Source organism: Polypterus senegalus, chromosome 11 (genome assembly GCF_016835505.1).
Source record: "Polypterus senegalus isolate Bchr_013 chromosome 11, ASM1683550v1, whole genome shotgun sequence".
Classification (NCBI taxonomy): Eukaryota; Metazoa; Chordata; class Cladistia; order Polypteriformes; family Polypteridae; genus Polypterus; species Polypterus senegalus.
The window spans coordinates 54,804,937-54,827,514 of NC_053164.1; the positions used below are offsets into that span (position 1 = coordinate 54,804,937).

At 36.6% G+C, this 22,578-nt stretch overlaps 1 protein-coding gene across 1 annotated transcript in view; it reads right to left on the reverse strand.

The window, feature by feature from the left end:
* The window catches only part of LOC120538548 (scavenger receptor cysteine-rich type 1 protein M130-like), a 103,813-nt gene that overhangs the window by 49,938 nt on the left and 31,297 nt on the right, over positions 1-22,578 (reverse strand). Inside the window, exons 13-14 of the mRNA XM_039767943.1 lie at positions 22,528-22,546; positions 13,670-13,740 (exon numbers count right to left, since the gene is read on the reverse strand). Of these exons, the coding sequence (XP_039623877.1) occupies positions 13,670-13,740; positions 22,528-22,546 (90 nt within the window). The remainder of the gene's footprint in view (positions 1-13,669; positions 13,741-22,527; positions 22,547-22,578) is intronic.

Genomic DNA, 22,578 nt, shown 5'->3' on the forward strand with positions numbered 1-22,578 from the left:
AACTCCGCCTCACACAGCGACCGAGCTGCCCGCTATGGCCGTATACAGTATATGAAAGTAGGTTCCAGTTATGACCATTATGCGTAGAATTTCGAAATGAAACCTGCCTAACTTTTGTAAGTAAGCTGTAAGGAATGAGCCTGTCAAATTTCAGCCTTCCACCTACACGGGAAGTTGGAGAATTAGTGAGGAGTGAGTCAGTCAGTGATTGAGTGAGTCAGTGAGGGCTTTGCCTTTTATTAGTATAGATTAAATCTAATGTGTGGTTATGATTATGAGTTGGACCTTTGACAATCTGACAAAATCCTACTGAATTTAACAAATAAGTAAAACATTTGCTAAAAGTGTCAGTTTCTACATCAATGTGTACATTAAAATCCCCCATCAGTACTACGTGATCATAATTTATAGCCAAATCAGATAGAAGGTTGCTAAATTCAGTCATGAACAATGAATATGGCCCTGGTGGTCTGTAGACTAGCACTATAATTGTGTTGAAATCTGTTTTAATATTTAAAATGAATGCCTCAAAGGATGTAAAGTTGCCTAAATTTTTAGAGTGATTTGCATTTTGTTACAATGAATTATTCCAAGGCCTCCTCCTCGACCAGAATCTCTAGACTTATGAAGGAATGAGTATCCATCTGGTGACGCCTCAGCTAGGGGAACAGTGTCACATTTACTAAGCCAGGTTTCAGTGAGAAGACACAGATCAGATTTTGTACTTAATATAATATCATTTACCAAAACAGCTTTAGTGCCAAGAGAGTGAATGTTCAATAAACAGCATTTAAAACTGCATGGTTCTTTCTGAACTGGTGATATATTTTTTGTTTTAATTTGAAGTAAATTTCTATTACAGATGCCCCTGGTGGAGGGTCTGGTTTTATCCCTTGGTCTAATTATACACCTTATTTTTTGGTTATCAATTAATTTAAGGTTTGTATCAAGACTAAATTTACTGGATGCCCCACAACAAGGGTTTTGGGTAACAGCTTCAGGAAAATAACAGGTGGGATAAACAACAGCCTGTGATTTAAGATCACATGACTGCGGCCTGGATGGTGCTCTAATCAGTCAACCAGGCAGTTTTGCTGCCATATTTTGGGATAATACATAAGATCCCCACCAGTTAGGATGAAGACCATCTCTTTGAAAAATCCAGGCCTTTCCCAAAAATCATCCCAATTGTTCACAAACGCTATGCTTTTATTTGCACACCAGGTTTCTAGCTAGCAGTGAAGGGTTGCAATCTGCTATAAATCACATCCCCTCTATATAATCTTGGTAAGGGACCAGATACAATTAAATTCCGACATTTTCTTTTAGCTTTGGTGCATAGAGAGATGAAGTTCCGCTTTAATACCTCAGATTGCTGTAAATAAATATCATTAGTGCCGACATGCAGCAATAAGGTAGATACTTCATCGTCGGCGACATGGTCCAATTCAGCCTCTATGCCAGAAATCTTGGCCCCTGTGAGGCATTTAACATTTAACTGCTGGTTTAACATAGTTTGGAATTCTAACATTCCGCACTATGGAATCGCCAATTATGAGCATTTTCTTATTCTCAGTTTCCACAGGCGCGCTGCAGAGTGCTGAGAATCTGTTCTGGGTCCGAATTGGTGACCTGGGTGCTGGGGGACTAAATTTTGGATTCTTAGACCCCCGTCTTACTGTTACCCACTCGCCCTGTGGTTGAATTGGTGCTGCTGACTTCGGCCGCGCATTGACTACAGTGGGACCTGGAGAGACTGAATCCAAATCAGAAGTAGCCAAATTGTCTAAACAAACCGAGTCGATCCAATTTTCGGTTTGCCTAATTGCTATCAGGTTCCTAACGCGGTCCTCCAATTCACGTATTTTCCCGACCAACTCTAAATTAACTAAACACTTTTGGCAGGTGAAGCTGTCTACACTCTCAGCCGGAAAACCTGAGCTGTACATGCTGCAGGACACGCAACATATAAACGTGCCCTCAACGGGCAGAGAGCAGATAGAACTTACGTTTAGTGTTGATGTCATCTTCGCCATTTTTGTAGGTGCTTCGGCGTTTTTCGTGTTCAGCTGAATCACTAAGAGACTGTCGGCTTTAAGATTCCACCACCCGCAGAGCGATCAACTTTGATTTCTCACTGCCGGTTATTTCTTTATATATATTTTTATATAGACAACATCTTTGCATCCTATGAGCAATTACAATCCAAATTTAACTTTCCAGCTACACATTTCTTTCACTATCTTCAAATTAGGAACTTTGTTAAACAGAACCTGCCCGATTTTCCTCATCTTGCACCCTCCTCCAGGCTGGAAGAAATATTGCTCAATTTCAAGGACTTAGACACCATCTCTGCAATATATAAAATTATTTTACAGTCCCTCCCTTTCAAAGATCCAAGAGGACAATGGGAAAAAGATCTCTTAATCAATATATCAGAAAAGGAGTGGAAGGTAGCAATGCAGAGAATTCACTCGAGCTCCATATGCGCACAGCATACAATTATTCAACTCAAAATTATATATTGAGCACATCTGTCTCACTTAAAACTGTCCAAAATGTTCCCAGGTCAAGATCCAACCTGTGAACGCTGCAATCAAGTCCCAGCTTCACTGGGTCACATGTTTTGGGCCTGCAGCAAATTAACCCATTAACAGCTGTGTTTGGTGTTCTTCCAGATGGTCTTAAAGTGGAGAAGGACAAACAAACTGTGATTGCATTCACTACACTATTGGCACACAGGCTTATCTTGCTAAACTGGAAGAATCCTAACTCTCCTCTTTTAAGTCAGTGGGAAACCGATGTTTTATACTATTTGAAATTGGAAAAAATCAAATTCTCAGTTAGAGGATCGGTACAGAATTTTTTCAAAACCTGGCAGGATCTAATCAATAATATTTTAGAATAAGCTCTTAAAGCACCGAGGAAGCAATTCTTTCCGCGTTACTTTTTCTTCTCCATTCATCTCTATTGTCCTTTTAAACTAATCAATTTAGGTATGTTTACAAGCTTTAAGTTCTACTCTGTTGGCCATGCTCTCTTTCTTAGGGGTGGGGATTAAGTTGTTTTCATCCTATTTGGGTTTTTTTTTTTTGTAAAAATTGATTTATTTGTATGGAATGATTACAATAAAATTAATAAAATTAATAAAAAAAGATAATAATAAAAATATTTTCACTACTTTTTCAGACCACAGAGTTGAATTATGTTTATCACCATTCACCTCACAAGCATGATAGCATTTTTAATACAATATTAAAAACTTTCATCAATGCTACTGGATTTCTAAGCGATTAATATAGGCCTACTTTCAGTTGAAGACCCTACATATCTCCGGCTGGCACTTAAACATGCAATTCGTAACTTGTCGATTGCATACTCCACAACTTTGGCACAGTCGCAGAGACAACAGATGAATAAATCTGGAGGCAAGAATTGTGTGCTTAGAGTATCAGCACCCTAGTATATTAGACCCTGATTATGAGCTTCAGATTACTTTTGTTCAATCTGAATTAAATGCCTGTCTTCTTTAATAGGAAGAATTTGTCTTAAAAAGAGCATGTGCTTAGTGTTACTCTTGAGGTTCTAAGCTTTAGAATGCACCGATGCGAAGCATTCACCAGAATCACAGCTGTTAAAACTAAACTTTGTACCATTGTTAACAACCTCCAGCAAACAATGAATTTTGGGATTTTTTTTTTCCAACTTATTTCAGGCAGATCTGGAATGTTCCTAACTGAACAATAACAAATACTTTTCTATCCACTATCCCAATATCAAAGCCATCAAATATCTAAGGCTGGATATTTTTACATTTTTACATTCCATTGTGACTAGTAATTATCAGTGAGTATTACTGAGTATTAAAGAATCAGCTGTATAGCGCCCAGACTCTGGAATGACCTACCGAAATTAATCAGATCAGCTGACTCCATGAAATCTTTTAAAAAAACAATTCAAAATTCATCTGTTCAGAAAGGCTTTTAGCTCTACCTGACTTTATTACCCTTCTCTTAGTTTACCTCTCTGTCAAGATGCTCATGTGACCTGTATGTGTGTGCTAGACCATCAATTATGTTGTCTGTTAGGCTTTTCTCTATTTACTATCTTAATCTTCTTTATTTATTTATTTGGTTTGTACAATGCTATATACTGTATACCCTACCATTTTTTTTCTTATATTCTGTAAGTGCCTTGAGCATGGGAAAGGCGCTATATAAATAAAATGTATTATTATTATTACCTGGTCCACTCTCCCACTTTCATTTTGTTCCAGACTGGCTATTTTAAAATAAATATATTTTTACAATTTAATTATGCCGCGGTGGGCTGGCGCCCTGCCCGGGGTTTGTTTCCTGCCTTGTGCCCTGTGTTGGCTGGGATTGGCTCCAGCAGACCCCCACGACCCTGTAGTTAGGATATAGCAGGTTGGATATTGGATAGATGATGAATTTAATTATGTCAGCGCCCTGCTATCATATTAAGTCCTTGTTTTCTGTATTTTTATGTTAGAATAGATGGCAATTGCACATCAATAGGAGTATCTTTGCCAGGCTTGGAATTACATCACTAGATCTTTGTATTGAATCCTGTTTTGAAATGGCTTTGGCCTAATGATCTTAGGAGTTTCAAAACTCGTCTTGATGTTATTTTTAAGAAGAATTAAGTGGATAGGAGTGGGGAGCCTTGTTGGGCTGAATGGCTTGTTCTCATCTGGATTGTTCTAATGTTCTAATTTAAAATGTGAATTTTTATCTGCTGCTATTGTACCTTAACACATTTATTAGAATATGGAGAAAATCAGAATATAAGACAAAAAGCAACCATTGGGAATCTTCTTTAGTATGTACTATAAAATTATCAGGCAAATAAATATTTTTCTTTTTTCTGGATCTATAAAAGTCAAACATTTATGTTACATAAAGCATAGGCAAAAAGCTACTGTTGTAAAAATTCAAAAATAATTACTTTTCATTGTTTTACTCTGAACAACAAAATAGTGGTCCTCTCTAAAAGCAAAGGAAAACCTTGTAAGTATATTTTAATTAATTGATTATTTTGCTTACTTTGCAAACGTATGAATTAACATTTCCATTATATATGGAATTAAATTTATTCTAAACTTTTTTCAAATATTCACATTTTTACTTTCTCATATACAAAGTGTAGGGAAAGTATTGGAATACTCCAAAAATTAGATTTCTAGATTTTGATGAATCTCAACATTTTAGACCCCCCTGAGTCCAAAAATAACATTTTTTGAATTATGTCTGTGTGTGTGTGTGCGCGCGCGTGTGTGTGTGTAAACATGATAACTTGAGTGTGCTTTCATTTAGGTCAACCAAATTTTGCATTCAAGCTTTAGGTACAAAATGTAGATTTCTATCAACTTTTGGGTATTTCTGCTAACTGGAAGTGATATTTTACCATTTATTCATGCAGCAGCAGAGTCTGATTTATTCAACTTTACTTTTATGATAATTGTTCAATATATTAATAATTTGATTTTATTTGTTGTTGATGGTCCTTTAATTGTACATAATTTAAAAATATAACCATTGTCTTGCAGTTTACTCCTCAAATATCCATCTGAATATATGAGAAAGTCTAGAGGAGACCATTCCTGATTTTTTAAAAAGAAAGTTTACAAAGTGCTTTATAGGTAGCAGCATAAGAAATTAAAAGATAGATTTCCCCTTTTAATTGATTTACACACAATTTAAAGTGTATATGCTATATGAGTAAAAAATAAACTGTTCAACATGCTTTTGAGGTGTGATTCCAGCTTTTGTGAGTATATCAAACAGCTGTCACATTTAAACAAAAACAGAAATGTATATTTTATTTTACTGAAATTTGTCAGAGAAAACTCCAATGATGTTTCACATTTACTTGTTGGAAAGAGGAATGTTAGTGCCCATTTATGGTTGTTACAGAATCAATAGTATTGTGAATTGAACACCTCCATGTACTCATTTTAGGTGCGTTCGCATATAATGTAAAAGCATTACTGCAGTTGCCATGTCTGTCTGTCCATGTGCTCGTCTGTCTGTATACACCAAACAACACATCTTCCTTGGAAATAAATTTTGTTAAAATTTGTCATAGTTATTCTTCAAAGAAGTTTTGTTGAGATATCGCAAATGAAGCATTCACAGCAAATTTTTTGAATTTCAAAACTTTCCATTGAAAAGCATTAGAAAATTTGCAAACCTGTCTCCCTTTAAAACAGAGAAACATTCTGAGAGACTTTAATTACAGAAAAGTCTGCTGATTCAAATTTTTTCTATATTTTGTATATTTTACTTTTTTACAGCATTTCTGATGGCAAAAGAGACCCTAATACAAGTTAGCCAAATTGCAAAAAAAGTGCATAGGTACTCCAGCTGACAAATATGTACTCAGAATTTACTCAACTCTAAAAACAACTTCACGATTTCTTTATTCTGCACATTAATAACGACTCAGTATTTCACTGGCATGGTCTGAAGCAGCAACAGTTTTACCTTAAGTCTTCAACAGATGTTTTAACTCTCCATTGGGTGCTTCTTTCAAATTGGCCACCACAACCCTATCTGGACTATGCTTTTAACTACTTATTATTGTAAAATGTTGTTAAAAAGCAGGTATTAAATTTTGTCTACTAATGAATTTAACTGCATTCTGCCATCATTGTTATTTCTGAATATGACTCACTGTTACAACAATATCTAATAAACAAAAATGTGACAATTGACTTTTTAAACTAAAATATGTAGAATGGTCCAACTTTTATATCAGTTAACTAAGTTATCAAATGCACCTGAATATTATGCCACGCTTATATATTTTCTAACTTTACACCTCATATACCAAAATATATGAAGAACAATAGCTAGACAACTTATAAAAAAAAATGAGAAGTTCATTCTGTAACAGCAAATTAATAAACATTTTTGGAATTACATATATTCAGCAATACTGAACTGACATATGTATCTATCATAAACTATAATGTATTAATATCTTCTTTGATAAAAAAGATATTGAACCTTTGTGTAACTCATTTGAATGTTATACATTTAAAAAAATGGTTACAATTTTCTAAGATGTCATATTATTTCCACAATAACGTTTTTAATGTGTTGTTTTTATTTTATATAGTTTTATTGTCTGGAAGCATAACAACATCTTTTGATTTCCTCTAAATTTTCTGTTGCTATCTTCTGTCGTCCCTGGCCATTGGACCTTACTTTTATTCTATGTTAATAAGTTTTGTCTTATTTTAATTCTTACTTTGTCCTTTTTCTCTTTTCTTCATCATGTAAAGCACTTTGAGCTACATTATTTGTATGAAAATGTGCTATATAAATAAATGTTGTTGTTGTTGCATTCTGTAATTTAAACTTATTACATTATTAATGTCACAAATCAGAAAAAATCAGAACTGTCTCTGTCTATCCTGCATTGTTCTCTTTAAGGTTCACATGTATGACTTTTGTCTGCATAATTATTTAGCTGGTACTTTACAATTGTCACTCCAGTTTATAACTGCATCATTAGTATTCCATAAATTTTGCTTTTCCTATATCTATTATCATGATTCCATAAGACAAACAAATTGGCTTTCAGAATGCAATTCTTAAATTATTACCACCATATGTGTATGTGTATTCTGCCTGTAATAAAATCTTCAAGTTCACTTTATATAGGAATTCACAATGTACATCAATAAATATCTAAATATTTTTCAGGTTTAGTTTGTATATTATTTAATTGCACATAAATATGCACAAAAGTTACACGGCCCCCAAGGCATTCTTTGTGTGATTTTAGGCTAAATACAAATAAATTGTTATTGCTAATATGTAAAACTTTTAGCCTAACTAATTGCATGTAAGGAGTCACCACTGAATATTTGTTTAATTTCCAAGTTAAGTCCTTCTTTAATAATAATTAAAAAAACTCTTAAAAAGTACATATGTTTATGAAGTATATTTCCATTAATCTTTTGAAACGGTTTGGAATCTAGAACAAAGCAGATTAGGTGTCTCCTTAAAATAACTGCAACTTTCCTAAAAAGTTAGAAGTGTGACTTACAGACTGGTGTGAGCAGAAGCAGGGTGGCCAGGCACGTCAGTGACCCTCTTCGGCAGCTCCTCATGGTTCATCAGCCTGCGTGTTCTCTCCTCACAATGAAGTCAAGTCTATTCTGTGTCCTTATATGACTGAATCTGTTAATCTGTCATCTCACACCTGCAACTAGAAGCACAGCCCCCAAACCACCAGTCACACACATATCATCCTTAAGATTAAACATTAAAAGATACATTTAAAGAGACATTCTGAAAATTCAAGTGATGCTTTTCACTTTTGACTATATATTGCTATGTTATTATTCTTTCCTTTAATTAATGACTTTTCAGATGTTACAGTGCCCTTTTTATAATGGTAGTAAAACATTCATTATAGATGAAATTATATTTTAAAGAAAAAGTTGAGCTTTCATTTCATGTAACCTGTTTCTTTAACACTTAATTATCTGGTTATCGACTGATTCAACATTATCAGTATTAATCATTCTAATTCAATAAACATCATTTGACCATGCTGGAGATTTTTGGGGGCTTATTATTAGTGATTCAAGCGCATAGCCATCATGCACATTCACAAAAGGTATTTTGTTTAAGATGATCTGATTCTGAACTCAATAGAGCAATACTCTCAATACACCTGAAGGTAATTTTGGCAGCAGTTTACAAAAATCCAGTTTTCTTCTTTCCCAGAAATGTTATTTTAGTTCCTCTTCCAAAAATATGCTTTTAAATTAGGTGTGAATAGGTGTTTTGGTGGTGACGACAGATAATGAGTCAAAAGATCTAACCCTAGAAAAAGCCATGTACAACTGACCGTGGCTGAAGACTGGTTGTTAGAATTATTGTGAAGAGTATACAGCATGTGGGTATGAGGAAGGCTGCGCTTCTGAAATTCGATTACGTAAATACTGTATAATCAATAACAACCTAAAAAAGATGCGCGCCCTCTGTTTTAACATACGCATCTACGACGTACTGTTGGAATAGTTCGTCGCTGGAGTGCAAAATACTAAATATATTCCTCATTGCTAACCTGTATGCATGAAATTGCCATTGAGTAAGCCTTCTTTGCTTGGCGGTTCTTTTATCGGGAACATGGATGTAAATCTTTGTGCCAGCCAATGTCTCCGTAAGGGAATAAAAGTGGGTAAACCATAGGATCGCAATTCATATTGAGCGTGGAAATCTGTTTACAGGAGTTGCCTATGGGACAGATGCAAATGGTCCTTTTGGCAGGTGGTTCGCCATCTTCTTTGATGAAATTCGCTGCAACATTGGTGTGACATGTCGGGGCATTGTATCATCGTAAATCCTGCCTAGGGTTTTCCTTGAAAAGCATTCGTACAGATGCTGTTGGATTGGACTGAGCGATTTCATGCATGTGTTTGTATGATTTAGCGAAGGGTTTGATGATTCTGAGCATGGAATCTAGCTGGAGAAGTAAATTTTCGCTGCATGTAGAGTTTGCTTTATTTTGTAAGCGTACTGCAGATGCTTGGCGAGAAATGCCGTGTCAGCTGCGTGTGGGCGGGATCAGTTTATGGATGCAGGAGGAGAGTTAGAGTTGGCGGGTGGGGCTCTGTCGAGCGTTTTCCATGGTCTTAGAGCTGGTGGGCGTGGCTCTGTGAGTTGGCGGGTGTGGCTCTCTGTCTTGCGTGCGTCTTGCTTGCCCTTAGTTTTAGTTGCCGGCCGGGGCTCTGTGAGTTGGCGAGTGTGGCTCTCTGTCTTGCGTGCATCTTGCTTGCCCTTAGTTAGAGTTGGCGGGCAGGGCTCTGTCGAGCGTATCTCATGATCTTAGAGTTGGAGGGCGCGGCTTGCTCTACTTTCACACTGATGTGTTCTGTTTTGCAATTGGATATGTGGAGAAACAGAATGAAAAGAAATGTAAGGACAAGGGCTGAGATTGATAATATTTGGATATGAGAGTACAGATGCAATAAAGAAAGCCCGCCCAAAATAATATCCATTGAATCCTACCTGCCACTAGCTCATGAACCCAGCACATACACATTATTAAAATTAAACAAGAGGCATGTAGCTAATACCCAGTCATGCTTAAGCCTCTTTGTGCCTAGAATGTAAGGTGACTTTGCAGTCACTAATGGCTTTTTTACAGATACTGTGGCAAAGTAGCTTGGAAGTAAGAAAAAATGTCTTCATCTGAGCCAATTCGACAATGTGAAAAGGGAAGTTTTTTTGGTGGACAGCTACTGGCTTAGGGGGTATCCCCTTCATAGTTTAATGTTTAAATGTTAAACTCAAAAAATGTTCATGTAAAAAATCATATAATTAATATATTTTTTCATTCTGATTTTTTCTCGAACAACATAATACTTAAACACACCAGTAATATCAGTACATTACAGTATGTATCAGAAATTGGTCACTTTTGCAGCCCACCTATCAATATCTTTATCTATTTAAAAATATCATATTGGTTGGGTAGTATTCAGGAATTCAATTTCTCTTGGCCCTGGCTTGTTGTATTGATAATTTTGAATCCTTGATAACAATTTGGTTTCTGGTGAGTGTTGAATTAAATTTATTTTTAAGTTAACTTGTTTGTATAGAATTGTACTTGCTTTTAATACATTTTGTTTTTGCTTTTTCACTTATGTTTTTGGTCTGCCTCTTTATTTCTCAATAATTTTTTTCAATTGTATTTCTAAGGACACCTTAGTTTAGCTGTCCATTTAGGATAGTATTTTTGAAATAGCCCTTTTCTAGGAAATTTTAACTGTAAAACATGTCTTTTTAGTTCAGGCCCGTTTCCATCCTTAGCAGGTATAAAAGTATGATTTCAAAGATCTGAAACTCCAAGTAGTCTCAGCCCTAAGACATTAAGCGCTGTCCACTTGTTGGGTATATCAGATTCCTTTTAAAGTCTTTCCAGGAGTAATTCTGCTGCCAAGAGGAAACACACTAGAAGTACTTATGGGTCAGTCAGATCAAAAATATGAGTCTGATTCCTGAGAACTCCCTTATGCATTGTTATGACATGGCAGATTTGACTTTATTTTGTGGCCTTTATTTATTTTTAGCTATCTAAAATATTATTGCCTCCATAAGTTGCTTATATCTAATGATGAGCAAACATTGTGGAATTCACTTCGCTATGAGTTCTGCAAAATTGCAGAAATGTTTGTAATATTTACTGAACTTGGTGAAATGCATTAAAGTCATTGGCGAAGGAGGATCTAAACTAATTTCCATTTGATTGTAATTGTGCAATTGTCTTTTAAGTGTCCCTGGGGGTTAGGGACAAGTCTGCCATATGCTCCACCAATTGATGTGGCAAAATATGCCGGAGGGGTAGATCTCCCTGGGGGGCACATGGTGGTATTTGCCATACTAACAAAATTATGTAATTAATAACTAAGTTCTGCGGTGGGTTGGCACCCTGCCCGGGATTGGTTCCTGCCTTGTGCCCTGTGTTGGCTGGGATTGGCTCCAGCAGACCCCCGTGACCCTGTATTCGGATTCAGCGGGTTAGAAATTGGATGGGTGGATGGTTGGATAACTAAGTTTCATAAAAAATATTTTGACATAAAACATTTCCTGTGCTCAGCCTTCCATGTAAACTTCCCTTCAGAGAACAATGGATTGATCCAGACACCCCTTGGTCTCCTCATCCTTTGTTTTCTGCCACTACAAATTTAATGGCATGTAATTTATGGCTTTGAGATCATCTGTCTCGGGTGAGATAATGAGATAATGCTACAAATAATTCATAAATTCTCTCCTTTTTCTCTGGGTCTTTGTGGTGTGTGATTTGCAGCAAGGTGTTTAGCTGAAGTTAGCATTAAATACAGTGGTATACTTAAAAAATAATTAAATCCATTATAATTCCATATTTTATGTTTACAGCATTTATATTTTGTTCTATTTATTATTTTTATTTTATTTGCATGGTTTGAGAGCTCCATTTTACCCTAATACTTACAAATATTTGTCACTGCACACTTCATTTTCTATACATATGCAGTTATTTACATACATAATTAGCCATGTGGTTCTCTGCTTCCAGTGCACAAGGACCAGTGTTATGTATCTGGTGGCAGTACACAATATTCTCATTATAGTCAGCTAATGTGCCCCTCAAATGACAATACTTAAAGTTTATTGTTTATTTTTTTAAACACATATGGGATGTAAATTAGACAGTGTTTCTCAACCTTTGTGTCTTTGGGACCCATTTTTACTATGTCAATCTCAGTGATGACCCATCCTAGTAGGCAAGCATCTGTTAGTCCACCGTCTGTTTTAGGGCAGCATGTTGCCATTTAGCAGACTGATACCAGGGGACAGCAGCAATTCAACAACCTGTTCGGCCGTTGGCCCACTGTTGGCTTGGCGGCAACTGACCGCTCAGTAGTTAGCGGCTCATCAGCAGCTCGTAACTGGTAGAATGCTGGTGGTAAACAGCCTGTGGGTCACCATTGGCTCTCTGTTGGCTAGCCAACCATTATTATAGCTGGCAGCCCTGCAATGGTCCACTGGCAGCATTTAATAATTGCAAGGTCAACAGACAAAATGTTCATTGATTATGGGCTGCTTTATTCTCAGAGAAGCAGGCCAATACCTGCATTTTATTCTATTTTGCCTAAGGTGAATATGCACCGAAAAATAGCTAAAGACATAACTGGGACATGTTTTGGTAAATTGCTTTGAATACAAACAAAACAACTGTGCAATTTAGGCCCTATATGGTTTGTTAATATTTTTGTTTTAAATTGATGTGAACAAATCAAACTGTTTAGGCTTAACAACGGGAAAGGGGCCTAAAGTGGACCCACTTATGAACAAAAATGGCCCACTGAAAATATTAAGTTAAACAAACATTTTTGATAAACCAAACCTACAATTTAATAATATTGCATTTCAATACACAGCAATATTAAAACTATTCAGTTGCCAGGATCCTACTGGTGTTTATTTATTCATGTTTTGTGGCAGCATGTCCAGAATTCAAACATTTTTTACTGAGCAGAAATTGTTTTGCTAAATACTCTGAAAGGAGAAATTTTAAAAGTATGTTAAAAGTTTGTTGCACTGGCGACAAGCTGGGACATGGGTGAAGTAAATGGATTTCCTCTGTGGAGTTTTGACACTGGCGTCGAACACTGAATGGGAAGGTGGGAGGGTTCTGATTTTTTATGGACAATCAAATGTTTTATCCAACATGTTTCATTCATCAAAATATTTTACAGACAGTTGTCAACCTGACTGAACCCCACAATAAATCTTTCAGAAAAGCTGCAGATATCCTTTGATGTGCCCAGAAATTTTTAGAACCTAGAAATGCCTCTTTATGCTCACAGCCAACTACTTTAGAAGCCTGCGTTATAAAAGGGTCTCATTCAGCCTATAGGTTTGTTGTTGAACTCTGCTGCTTGTTTCCAATACATTGATAAAGCTCGTTCACTAAAAGTCAGCAGCATGTTTTTTAAAAAACAAAAAAGAACAACACTAGACAGACCACATAATAGTTTCATTCTATTTTGTACAAACAATAACCAATAATACATGCAGAGCACTTTCAAAACTTGTTATAACCCTGGTTCTATGAGGTAGGATTAACTCCTCTGCGTTACCTGCAGAAGCCAGCATGAAAAGAGCTTTGTGAGCGTGAGCATTAGCATCTGTGTTGGCGTTGGTGACAGTACTGAGGGGGTTAAGGCACAACTCAAGCTGCGTGAGTACTTGTTGTCAAATGGTGGAAATAATGAAATAAGCTTCATTTATAGGGAAAGAATATAAGCAGTCTTAAGTGTTCACTTTTCATTTATTATTGCCTAGATGTCTACAGAACTGAGACAGAAATTCTCATCTATGCATCAACAATTAAGGTAAGTACTTCTTAACTCTGTAATTTTTGGCAGCATCACACTGTTAGGAAAGCGATTTTTGTTTTTGTTTTTCAGATTAATATGAAATGGCTCATGAATGGCATGGACTGAGGCAGAGGAAATCTCAGCCGATCGTATTCGCTGGAACTTGTTGCCTGATATGCTACATAAGCATTGAGGGAACTAAACTAAATATGAATACTTGCTTTGAGTGGAAAACAGATTCAGCTTAGACACAGAGACAGAATGCATGAGACATGCAATTTCACAAAATTCATATCAACAGGTTATCTGTGATATATTGTTTTATGCTAACCAGAAAATCATATTTTAGACCAAATCGGAAGTACAATGCTGCACTTTCATCAAGTGATGAAGATGATGACACCCTACCAGCAGCCCTGTGACCTACAAGATTTAATAATAGTAACTTAGGTATCTTGTCTGTTTTAACTGTTAAGTGCTACATGGTTAACATGTGGTATGTTTAATTTCTATTTGCTTTTTACTTGGGTAGTGCATAACAAAGACAGCATCACAAAACCTGCAAACTTGTCATTTTTATAATTTCTCAGTTGGGGCAGAATAAGTGGCGCTACCATTAACATGAGGTAAGTACAGTCATATGAAAAAGTTTGGGAACACCTCTCAGCCTGCATAATAATTTATGCTACTTTCAACAAAAAAGATAACAGTGGTATGTCTTTCATTTCCTAGGAATATCTGAGTACTGGGGTGTTTTCTGAACAAAGATTTTTAGTGAAACAGTATTTAGTTGTATGAAATTAAATCAAATGTGAAAAACTGGCTGTGCATAAATGTGGGTCCCCTTGTAATTTTGCTGATTTGAATGCATGTACCTGCTCAGTACTGATCACTTGCAACACCAAATTATTTGGATTAGCTTATTAAGCCTTGAACTTCATAGACAGGTGTGTCCAATCATGAGAAAAGGTATTTAAGGTGGTCAATTGCACGTTGTGCTTCCCTTTGACTCTCCTCTGAAGAGTGACAGCATGGGATCCTCAAAGCAACTCTCAAAAGATCTGAAAACAAAGATTGTTCAGTATTATGGTTTAGGGGAAGGCTACAAAAAGCTATCTCAGAGGTTAAAACTGTCAGTTTCAACTGTAAGGAATGTAATCAGGAAATGGATGGCCACAGGCACAATTGCTGTTAAACTCAGGTCTGGCAGGCCAAGAAAAATACAGGAGCGGCATATGCACAGGATTATGAGAATAGTTACAGACAACCCACAGATCACCTCCAAAGACCTGCAAGAACATCTTGCTACAGATGGTGTATCTGTACATCGTTCTACAATTCAGTGCAATTTGTACAAAAAAGATCTTTATGGCAGGGTGATGAGAAAGAAGCCCTTTCTGCACTCGTGCCACAAACAGAGTCACTTGGTGTATGCAAATGCTCATTTAGACAAGCCAGATTCATTTTGGAACAAATTGCTTTGGTCTGACAAGACACGAATTAAGTTATTTGGTCATAACAAAAAGCGTTTTGCATTGCTGAAGAAGAACACCTCATTCCAAGAAAAACACCTGCTACCTACTGTCAAATTTGGTGGAGGTTCCATCATGCTGTGGGGCTGCGTGGGTAGTTCAGGGACTGGGGCCCTTGTTAAAGTCGAGGGTCAGATGAATTCAACCCAATATCAACAAATTCTTCAGGATAATGTTCAAGCATCAGTCACAAAGTTGAAGTTACGCAGGAGTTGAATATTCCAACAAGACAATGACCCAAAACAGAAACAGTTCGAAATCTACAAAGGCATTCATGCAGGGAGAAGTACAATGTTCTGGAATAGCCGTCACAGTCGCCTGACTTGAATATCATTGAAAATCTATGGGATGATTTGAAGCAGGCTGTCCATGTTGATAGCAGCCATCAAATTTAACTGAACTGGAGAGGTTTTGTATGGAAGAATGGTCAAAAATACCTCCATCCAGAATCCAGACACTCATCAAAGGCTATAGGAGGCGTCTAGAGGCTGTTATCTTTACAAAAGGAGGCTCAACTAAGTATTGATGTAATATCCCTGTTGGGGTGCCCAAATTTATGCACCTGTCTAATTTTGTTATGATGCATATTGCATATTTTCTGTGAATCCAATAAACTTAACGTCACTGCTGAAATACTACTGTTTCTATAAGACATGTCATACAGTATATAGTAAAAGGAAGTTGCTACTTTGAAAGCTCAGCCAATGATAAACAAAAATCCAAAGAATTAAGAGGGGTTCCCAAACCTTTTCATATGACTGTAACTTGTGATTGATGCAACTATTCTCAGGACAAACCTGAAAAGGTTAAACAAATGGTGTCACCAGAATGGAAATACACTAATGTATGCATTTTGGTAAGCTTGCTTTAAGCAGTTTCCCACCCCACTTGGACATCCGTAGGGCAGAGTACTCCTCATTCTGAAAGTATTTTGTCTTTGCTCAGTACACACTGTGTGCTCTGTTTACATTCTGTTTATGCATTGGAAACAAAAGGTATACTCATGTTGAGGTTAGATATTTAAATTAATCTTTAAACAGGATCCAACCAAATGTACAGTCTCATTCACAGGAATAACTCTTTACAACATGCAAGTCTGTATAGTAGCTGTTTTCAGGAAGCATTTTCATGATTTGGAAATCAATCAGTTCTATTGTATAATCTTTGCTGTTCAACACTAATAAAAATATTAAGTATTTTTATAAGTGTGTTGCAGTCTAGTTAAAATTTTGCCAAAAATGAGTGGTTGTCAATTAATCGACTACAAACAACAACATTTAATACAAGATAAAAGAAATATTCATAAAGCACCTAAAAAGTGGATGTCTGTTGGCAAATGCTCGCCTGCCACCTGAGGACCGACTGTCAGTCACCCACTGCTGCCATTAGCAGGCTGGCTGCCCAAAAGCCAATGTGCAAAATCTTGGCGCACCACTTGTTGTAGCCCCTGGTGAACTGCTGTTTTTGCCACTAGTGGCCAGTTGGACCTTTGCTATCAGGGACATGCAGCAAACAAAGTCTAAAAGTGGGCTTAGGAGGTTGAAAGGACTGCAAGAGAAACAGCGAGGTTTCCCTAAATGTAACAAGTGTGGTTAGGGAGAGAAAAAACATCACCCAGCATTGTCAAAAGCATTGGTGGACAGAGGGTGGTTTCAGCGCATCTCAGCAGCTATAATGGCATTTTTTTTCCCGTGTGCTTTCAACTCAGTGACAGCAATATTGGCAACAAGCTGATATTGCTATAAAATTTCCTTGTGCAGTATACTATACATTGGGTTTTGCCATGGTCTTGTTCATTTTCACATTTTTGAATTCAAAAATCTAAATATCATACAGCACCACACAAGGAGCTAAATGGAAAATGACAAAAGCATCTTAGGAAACCTTTACTCGAAGAATTTGAAATAAGCACACACAGAGGTAAATTACATAGATTTCACAGCTCTCTGTAAAATAGATAGACTGTATTGCCCTTGACTCAACCATCAGCATGTCCAGCTACACTTTTTTCTTTTTTTCATACATTCAGAATACAGTATGGCAATAGGTACGAGTGTACTTCTATTTTATGTTAGCATTTTGAGAAGCCTGCAGCCGTCATGTTTTATGAATGGGTAAAACTGTCCATCAGAGCCATGTACACTTACTGTATAGTCTCAGCACCTACATCATGACATGTCATTCAGATGAACGTGCTTGGACAGTTTAAGCACATATACAACTATCATGCAGTCGGAGTAGTTGCTTGACCATGATTTCTAAAAATTCCATTGTGTACGTCTGGCATTACAGTACAGCCCTTGCTACTTCGTGGTTCACTTTTCGCGGATTCACGACTTTGCAGGTTTTTAAATATAGTACAGTAGTAGTATTTCCTAGTCTAAGAACAACAAAACAAGCTCGGTGACTAAGTGCGTTGTAACATGGGCTGTGATTGCTACATGGGAGGGAAACGACAAATCACAGCTTCCCGCTTTCCAGTCGGGCCCGTGATTGGTGCTTTGACTGATGCCCAGATCCCACAGCATCTCCCCTTATCTCTCTGTCGCGGCCATTTCGCTTCAAGCTTTCTCGCCAAGCATTTTACTTTACACTGTACTGTGTGTGATTTTTTTGTGGAATCTTTGTGTTGAACTTCGCTTCAATTTTCACCCCCTGCAATTGCTCCCAAACGTGCTCCTTCTTCCAAGGCTGGAGCCTAAACGCCAACGAAGAATGATGACGATCGCTAAGAAGGTGAAACTTCTTGATATGTTGAAGGAAGGGAGAACGTTTGCGGCTGTGGCACGCCAATATGCAGCCTCGCATAAAAGTGCCAGTTCCCACTACTACTACGGATACACCTTCGGAAACCGTGGAAGAGGTGCCCCAGGAAATGGCACCGCCGTCTGAAGAGACGTAAAATACAGTCATCGGTTGCAGTAAAAGTCATCATCACCTTCATCGTCATCATTTTTACTGCACAGCATATTCATCACCATCATCACGTCATATATAGCTATGTGTACTTCGCTATACAGTAACTGTAAACTTATCTACCGATTTCATATTGCTTAACAGTTGTCCCTGTTATTAATAGAGTAAAGGGTGGGTTTAAACAGTACAGGGAGGGTTTAAAAATGTCCAAATACTCATTAAATAATTAAATAAATATGGTGTCCCTACTTTGCGGAAATTCAGTTATTGCGGCCGGCCTTGAAACCTATCTCCCACGATAAACGAGGGATTACTGCAATCATGTATTACAGTTCTATACATGGCTGTTGCAGCTCTAGGATGTCACATTGTCCTCACAAAACATAATGGTGTGCTTGGAAAAAATGTTTGCTTAAGCCAGGCAAAAGGTGAATTTTCCAGAAAGGTGTTTGTTGAACAAGGTCCCCATTCAACACAGCACTCTCACTGAGAAAAACATTTTCATTTCACCTTTTTTTTTTTTCAGGATTGGCCACTGTTTTGTGCTTCTATCATCAAGATAACCGTGATCCATTGCTGGGTTTTGTCCCAGGAAGTCTGGACCTGTGACTTACACATCTTATAAGCAGTCACTTTATCCAAGTAAGTTAATAATACCTAAAATTTTCTTGTGCTCATCGTCTGCATTTTTCTGGTTCTCAAATTTATTGCCTATTTTATTACAACAATGACTTTAGCTTTATGTTTTGGGTATGATGCATTGAATTTCTGATTTTCTGGTTATTGAGTATAGACCTGTTTTTTGCTTACGATTTTTTCACCCAAGCCTAATAATAATAATTGTTAGAGGAAACCGCAAATATCCTCTGCAATTTTTATGGCTTTTTTCGTGGCAATACTGTACTATAGAGAGAACTGCTGCTTAGTGAAAGTAGCCAATAGAATTTGAAACGGCAACTCCCTGCAGTGGATCTGATTGGTCTTCTGCTGAGTGTGCTGGGACTGTTGAGGTCAAAGGGTGTCAGCACTGCTTTTAAAAAGGGCACCAGTGACCAAAAGCAAAAAAAAAAAGTTTTTGTACTTTGTGTTTCATGCTCCTGTCTGTCTGCCTTCCGTTGGGTTACCTGTACTTATTAATTTTGTCCTGGATCGTTTTGTGCATCTGGATTGTGTGCCGTCTACCTGTGTACATGAAGACTGTAAGTGGATTCATGGCCTGCAAAAAAACCTGAACCGGTCCACCTGTCTTCACCATTTCAGGAACTACTGGTAGGACTATCTTTACATTCCCATTCAACGTGTGGATCTCTGGACTATCGTTTTTCAACATTATATTTCATCCATTGCCGTTTTTCATTAACGTTTTCATGATTTACTGTGTGTGTTTTGTTTGTGCTTTGTTGTATTTAATGTGTAATCGCCGTAGGGGGAACAGGGGTGGTATCGTTGTTTTTTTTATTTCATTTGTTTTCATTACATTCTTTATTTGCTGTTAGATTACCGGTTTGCTTTGTTTTTATCTCTGTCTGTGAGTGTGCGCTGGTCAGGTTAAGGCTGGGTGCCTCCCTGGAATCTCCACCATAAAAAGAAATAAATCACCGTCTTCTCAACGGTGTGAATCTTAGCGGCACCGGACCGCTACAGCATTATTCATTTCTCCTTGCTGCTGATTGACTGTGATACATCTCTAGCTGAGTATTGTTGTGTTTTCCGTTTAATTAAAAGGATGAACAGCACCTGTCCTTTTTGGCTGATTGCTTTGTTTCTCTCTCCTCCCCCAGACATTCTCTGTTCTTGTTGAGGATTGTGCTCCTCCATGATGTTTGTCTATTGTTTAATCAATAACTAATATTCAAAATTATCATGTTTTCTAAAACACATATAACAAAACTATCTAAAACTTGTCTTTTTATCGTGAAATATTGGAAAATTGAGATGTTTTATAAATATGGAGGACACTGAGAATTTTTTCGTAATGTTTGTGAAAAAACATTTCTGTTTTCATACTTTATTAATATATTTTTTTGTTTCATATTTTATGTTAATTCTGTTACTGTATTTGTGATGTCGTTCCCCCAAAGGGGTGACAAAGTTCTATCTATCTATCTATCTATCTATCTATCTATCTATCTATCTATCTATCTAGTTTTTGTATGTTGAGACAAAGTGAGCTGGGCCTAAATTGTTTCACTCCTTTTAATTATTTATCCTGATTGTATTTTGCTTTGATTTAGAAAGGTTTTTACTGCTATCTTTTTAACTTCTTTCAAAATTTGACCACAAAAAATTAATTTTGCTTGAGAATTGTAATTTACTAACACTCATCTCTGAAAATTGTAATGTTTTGTATAAGACAAGTAAATGTCTTTAGAAATGAAATATTTTTTCAAAGATTAGAAATAAATTGTTATAAATGTGATTTAATGTCTGAAGAATCAAAATAAAAATACATTTTTGAAACTCTTCCAAACCAATCCTTACAAATGTATTATAAAACTATTATAAAAATATATTACAAAAATACTATTATAGACAAAGGCATTGTTCGATTTAGAAGCTCACCAGTAAAACAATCACATATAAAGTAAGGAGCAATATTTTATTAACACCATTTGATGATATTCAAAATAATTAACCAACCATGAAAAATTAGGGCGGCACGGTGGTGCAGTGGGTAGCGCTGCAGCCTCACAGTTAGAAAACCTGGGTTCACTTCCCAGGTCCTCTCTGCATGGAGTTTGCATGTTCTTCCCATGTCTGCATGGGTTTCCTCCAGGTACTCTGGTTTCCAAAAACATGCAGGTTAGGTGTGTTGGCGATATTAAATTGTGTGTGTGTATGTGTGGCCTGCGGTGGGCTGGCGCCTGCCTGGTGTTTGTTTCCTGCCTTGCGCCCTGTGGTGGCTGGGATTGGCTCCAGCAGACCCCCGTGACCCTGTAGTTAGGATATAGCGGATTGGATACTGGATGGATGGATGAAAAATGACTATTTTTGACAAAAATTTATCAGTTTATTATTATTTTTGAAATATATAACTGTATCTTAATCAAAATAGATTTTTCTTTTCATAAACCCATATTCTCTGTATAAATTATTGTAAAATACAACAATACTCACTTCAACTGCATATGTTAACAGCACAATGGCTCTAAGGGTGGTTATGAAAGAAAAGTCACTGAATTGATTTTAACATTTTCTAAAATGACTACCATATCTTCTGTCCTATGGAATTCTACTTCTCTTAATGTATACTCGTCAACATGAAGAAACCATGAAAACATAAACAAAATAAATTGTTAGATTTTTCAACATGGAATTCATTTCTTTTGTTTTTTTTCTTTTGACAGACACCTACTGATGTAGCCCTGGTCCAATTTCACCACAAAGCAATATGGTGGATGTGTCACTTAATTTATGATGAAAATAACAAGCATATGTGGTTATATGTGCCTAAATTTACAAAATATACCACAATATTTCTTAACTTGAATTTGTTGTAAGGTTACACACCAAATGTTGTTGATGATAAAAGCAATCAGCAAAGACAGCAAAGAGTGATATAACATTTAGTAACTAAAGATAAGAAGTGCTTCTGCAACTGTGATGTATTCATCGAAAACTTAAAAGTGTCACAGTTTTGCCCCAAGCAGAAAATCAGAATAGCTGCAGCTTCAAGAGGTCAAGAATATTAGAAGAGTCAGGGACACTCATCTGTTTTGGAACTGACAGACCAAGCAAACTGTAAATTGTAGATGAGATATACACTGACAAAGCAGTGATGCCTTTGCACAGTATTTACTACATTAAAAAAAAATTTAATTAACAATATGAAAAACTGGACCTAAAAAGAGAAAATACTCAAAAATGTTCTTACTGTTAAAGATTAACTTGGAAAGTGCATCTCATAATTTACAAATTTTGTTCAAAATGTTTTACATTTAAGCATTGGTAAAACAGAGACACAAGAGCATACAAATTTTACTAAAATCCAGTCATCTGTCTCACATCTCTTAGGCAGTGATAATATATAATAACTAATATTAAAACTAAAACACTATTTTACAAGTGATCTGTAATTTGGCATTATTACAATAAAGTTTTCGACATATCCATCACAATGTTTAAGTGGCTTCATGTTCAATATCATCATATTCAGGAGGTAAATTGTACTCCACAGCAGCATGAGAATCTGTGAAAGACAAATGCAAAAGGAGGCTCAAA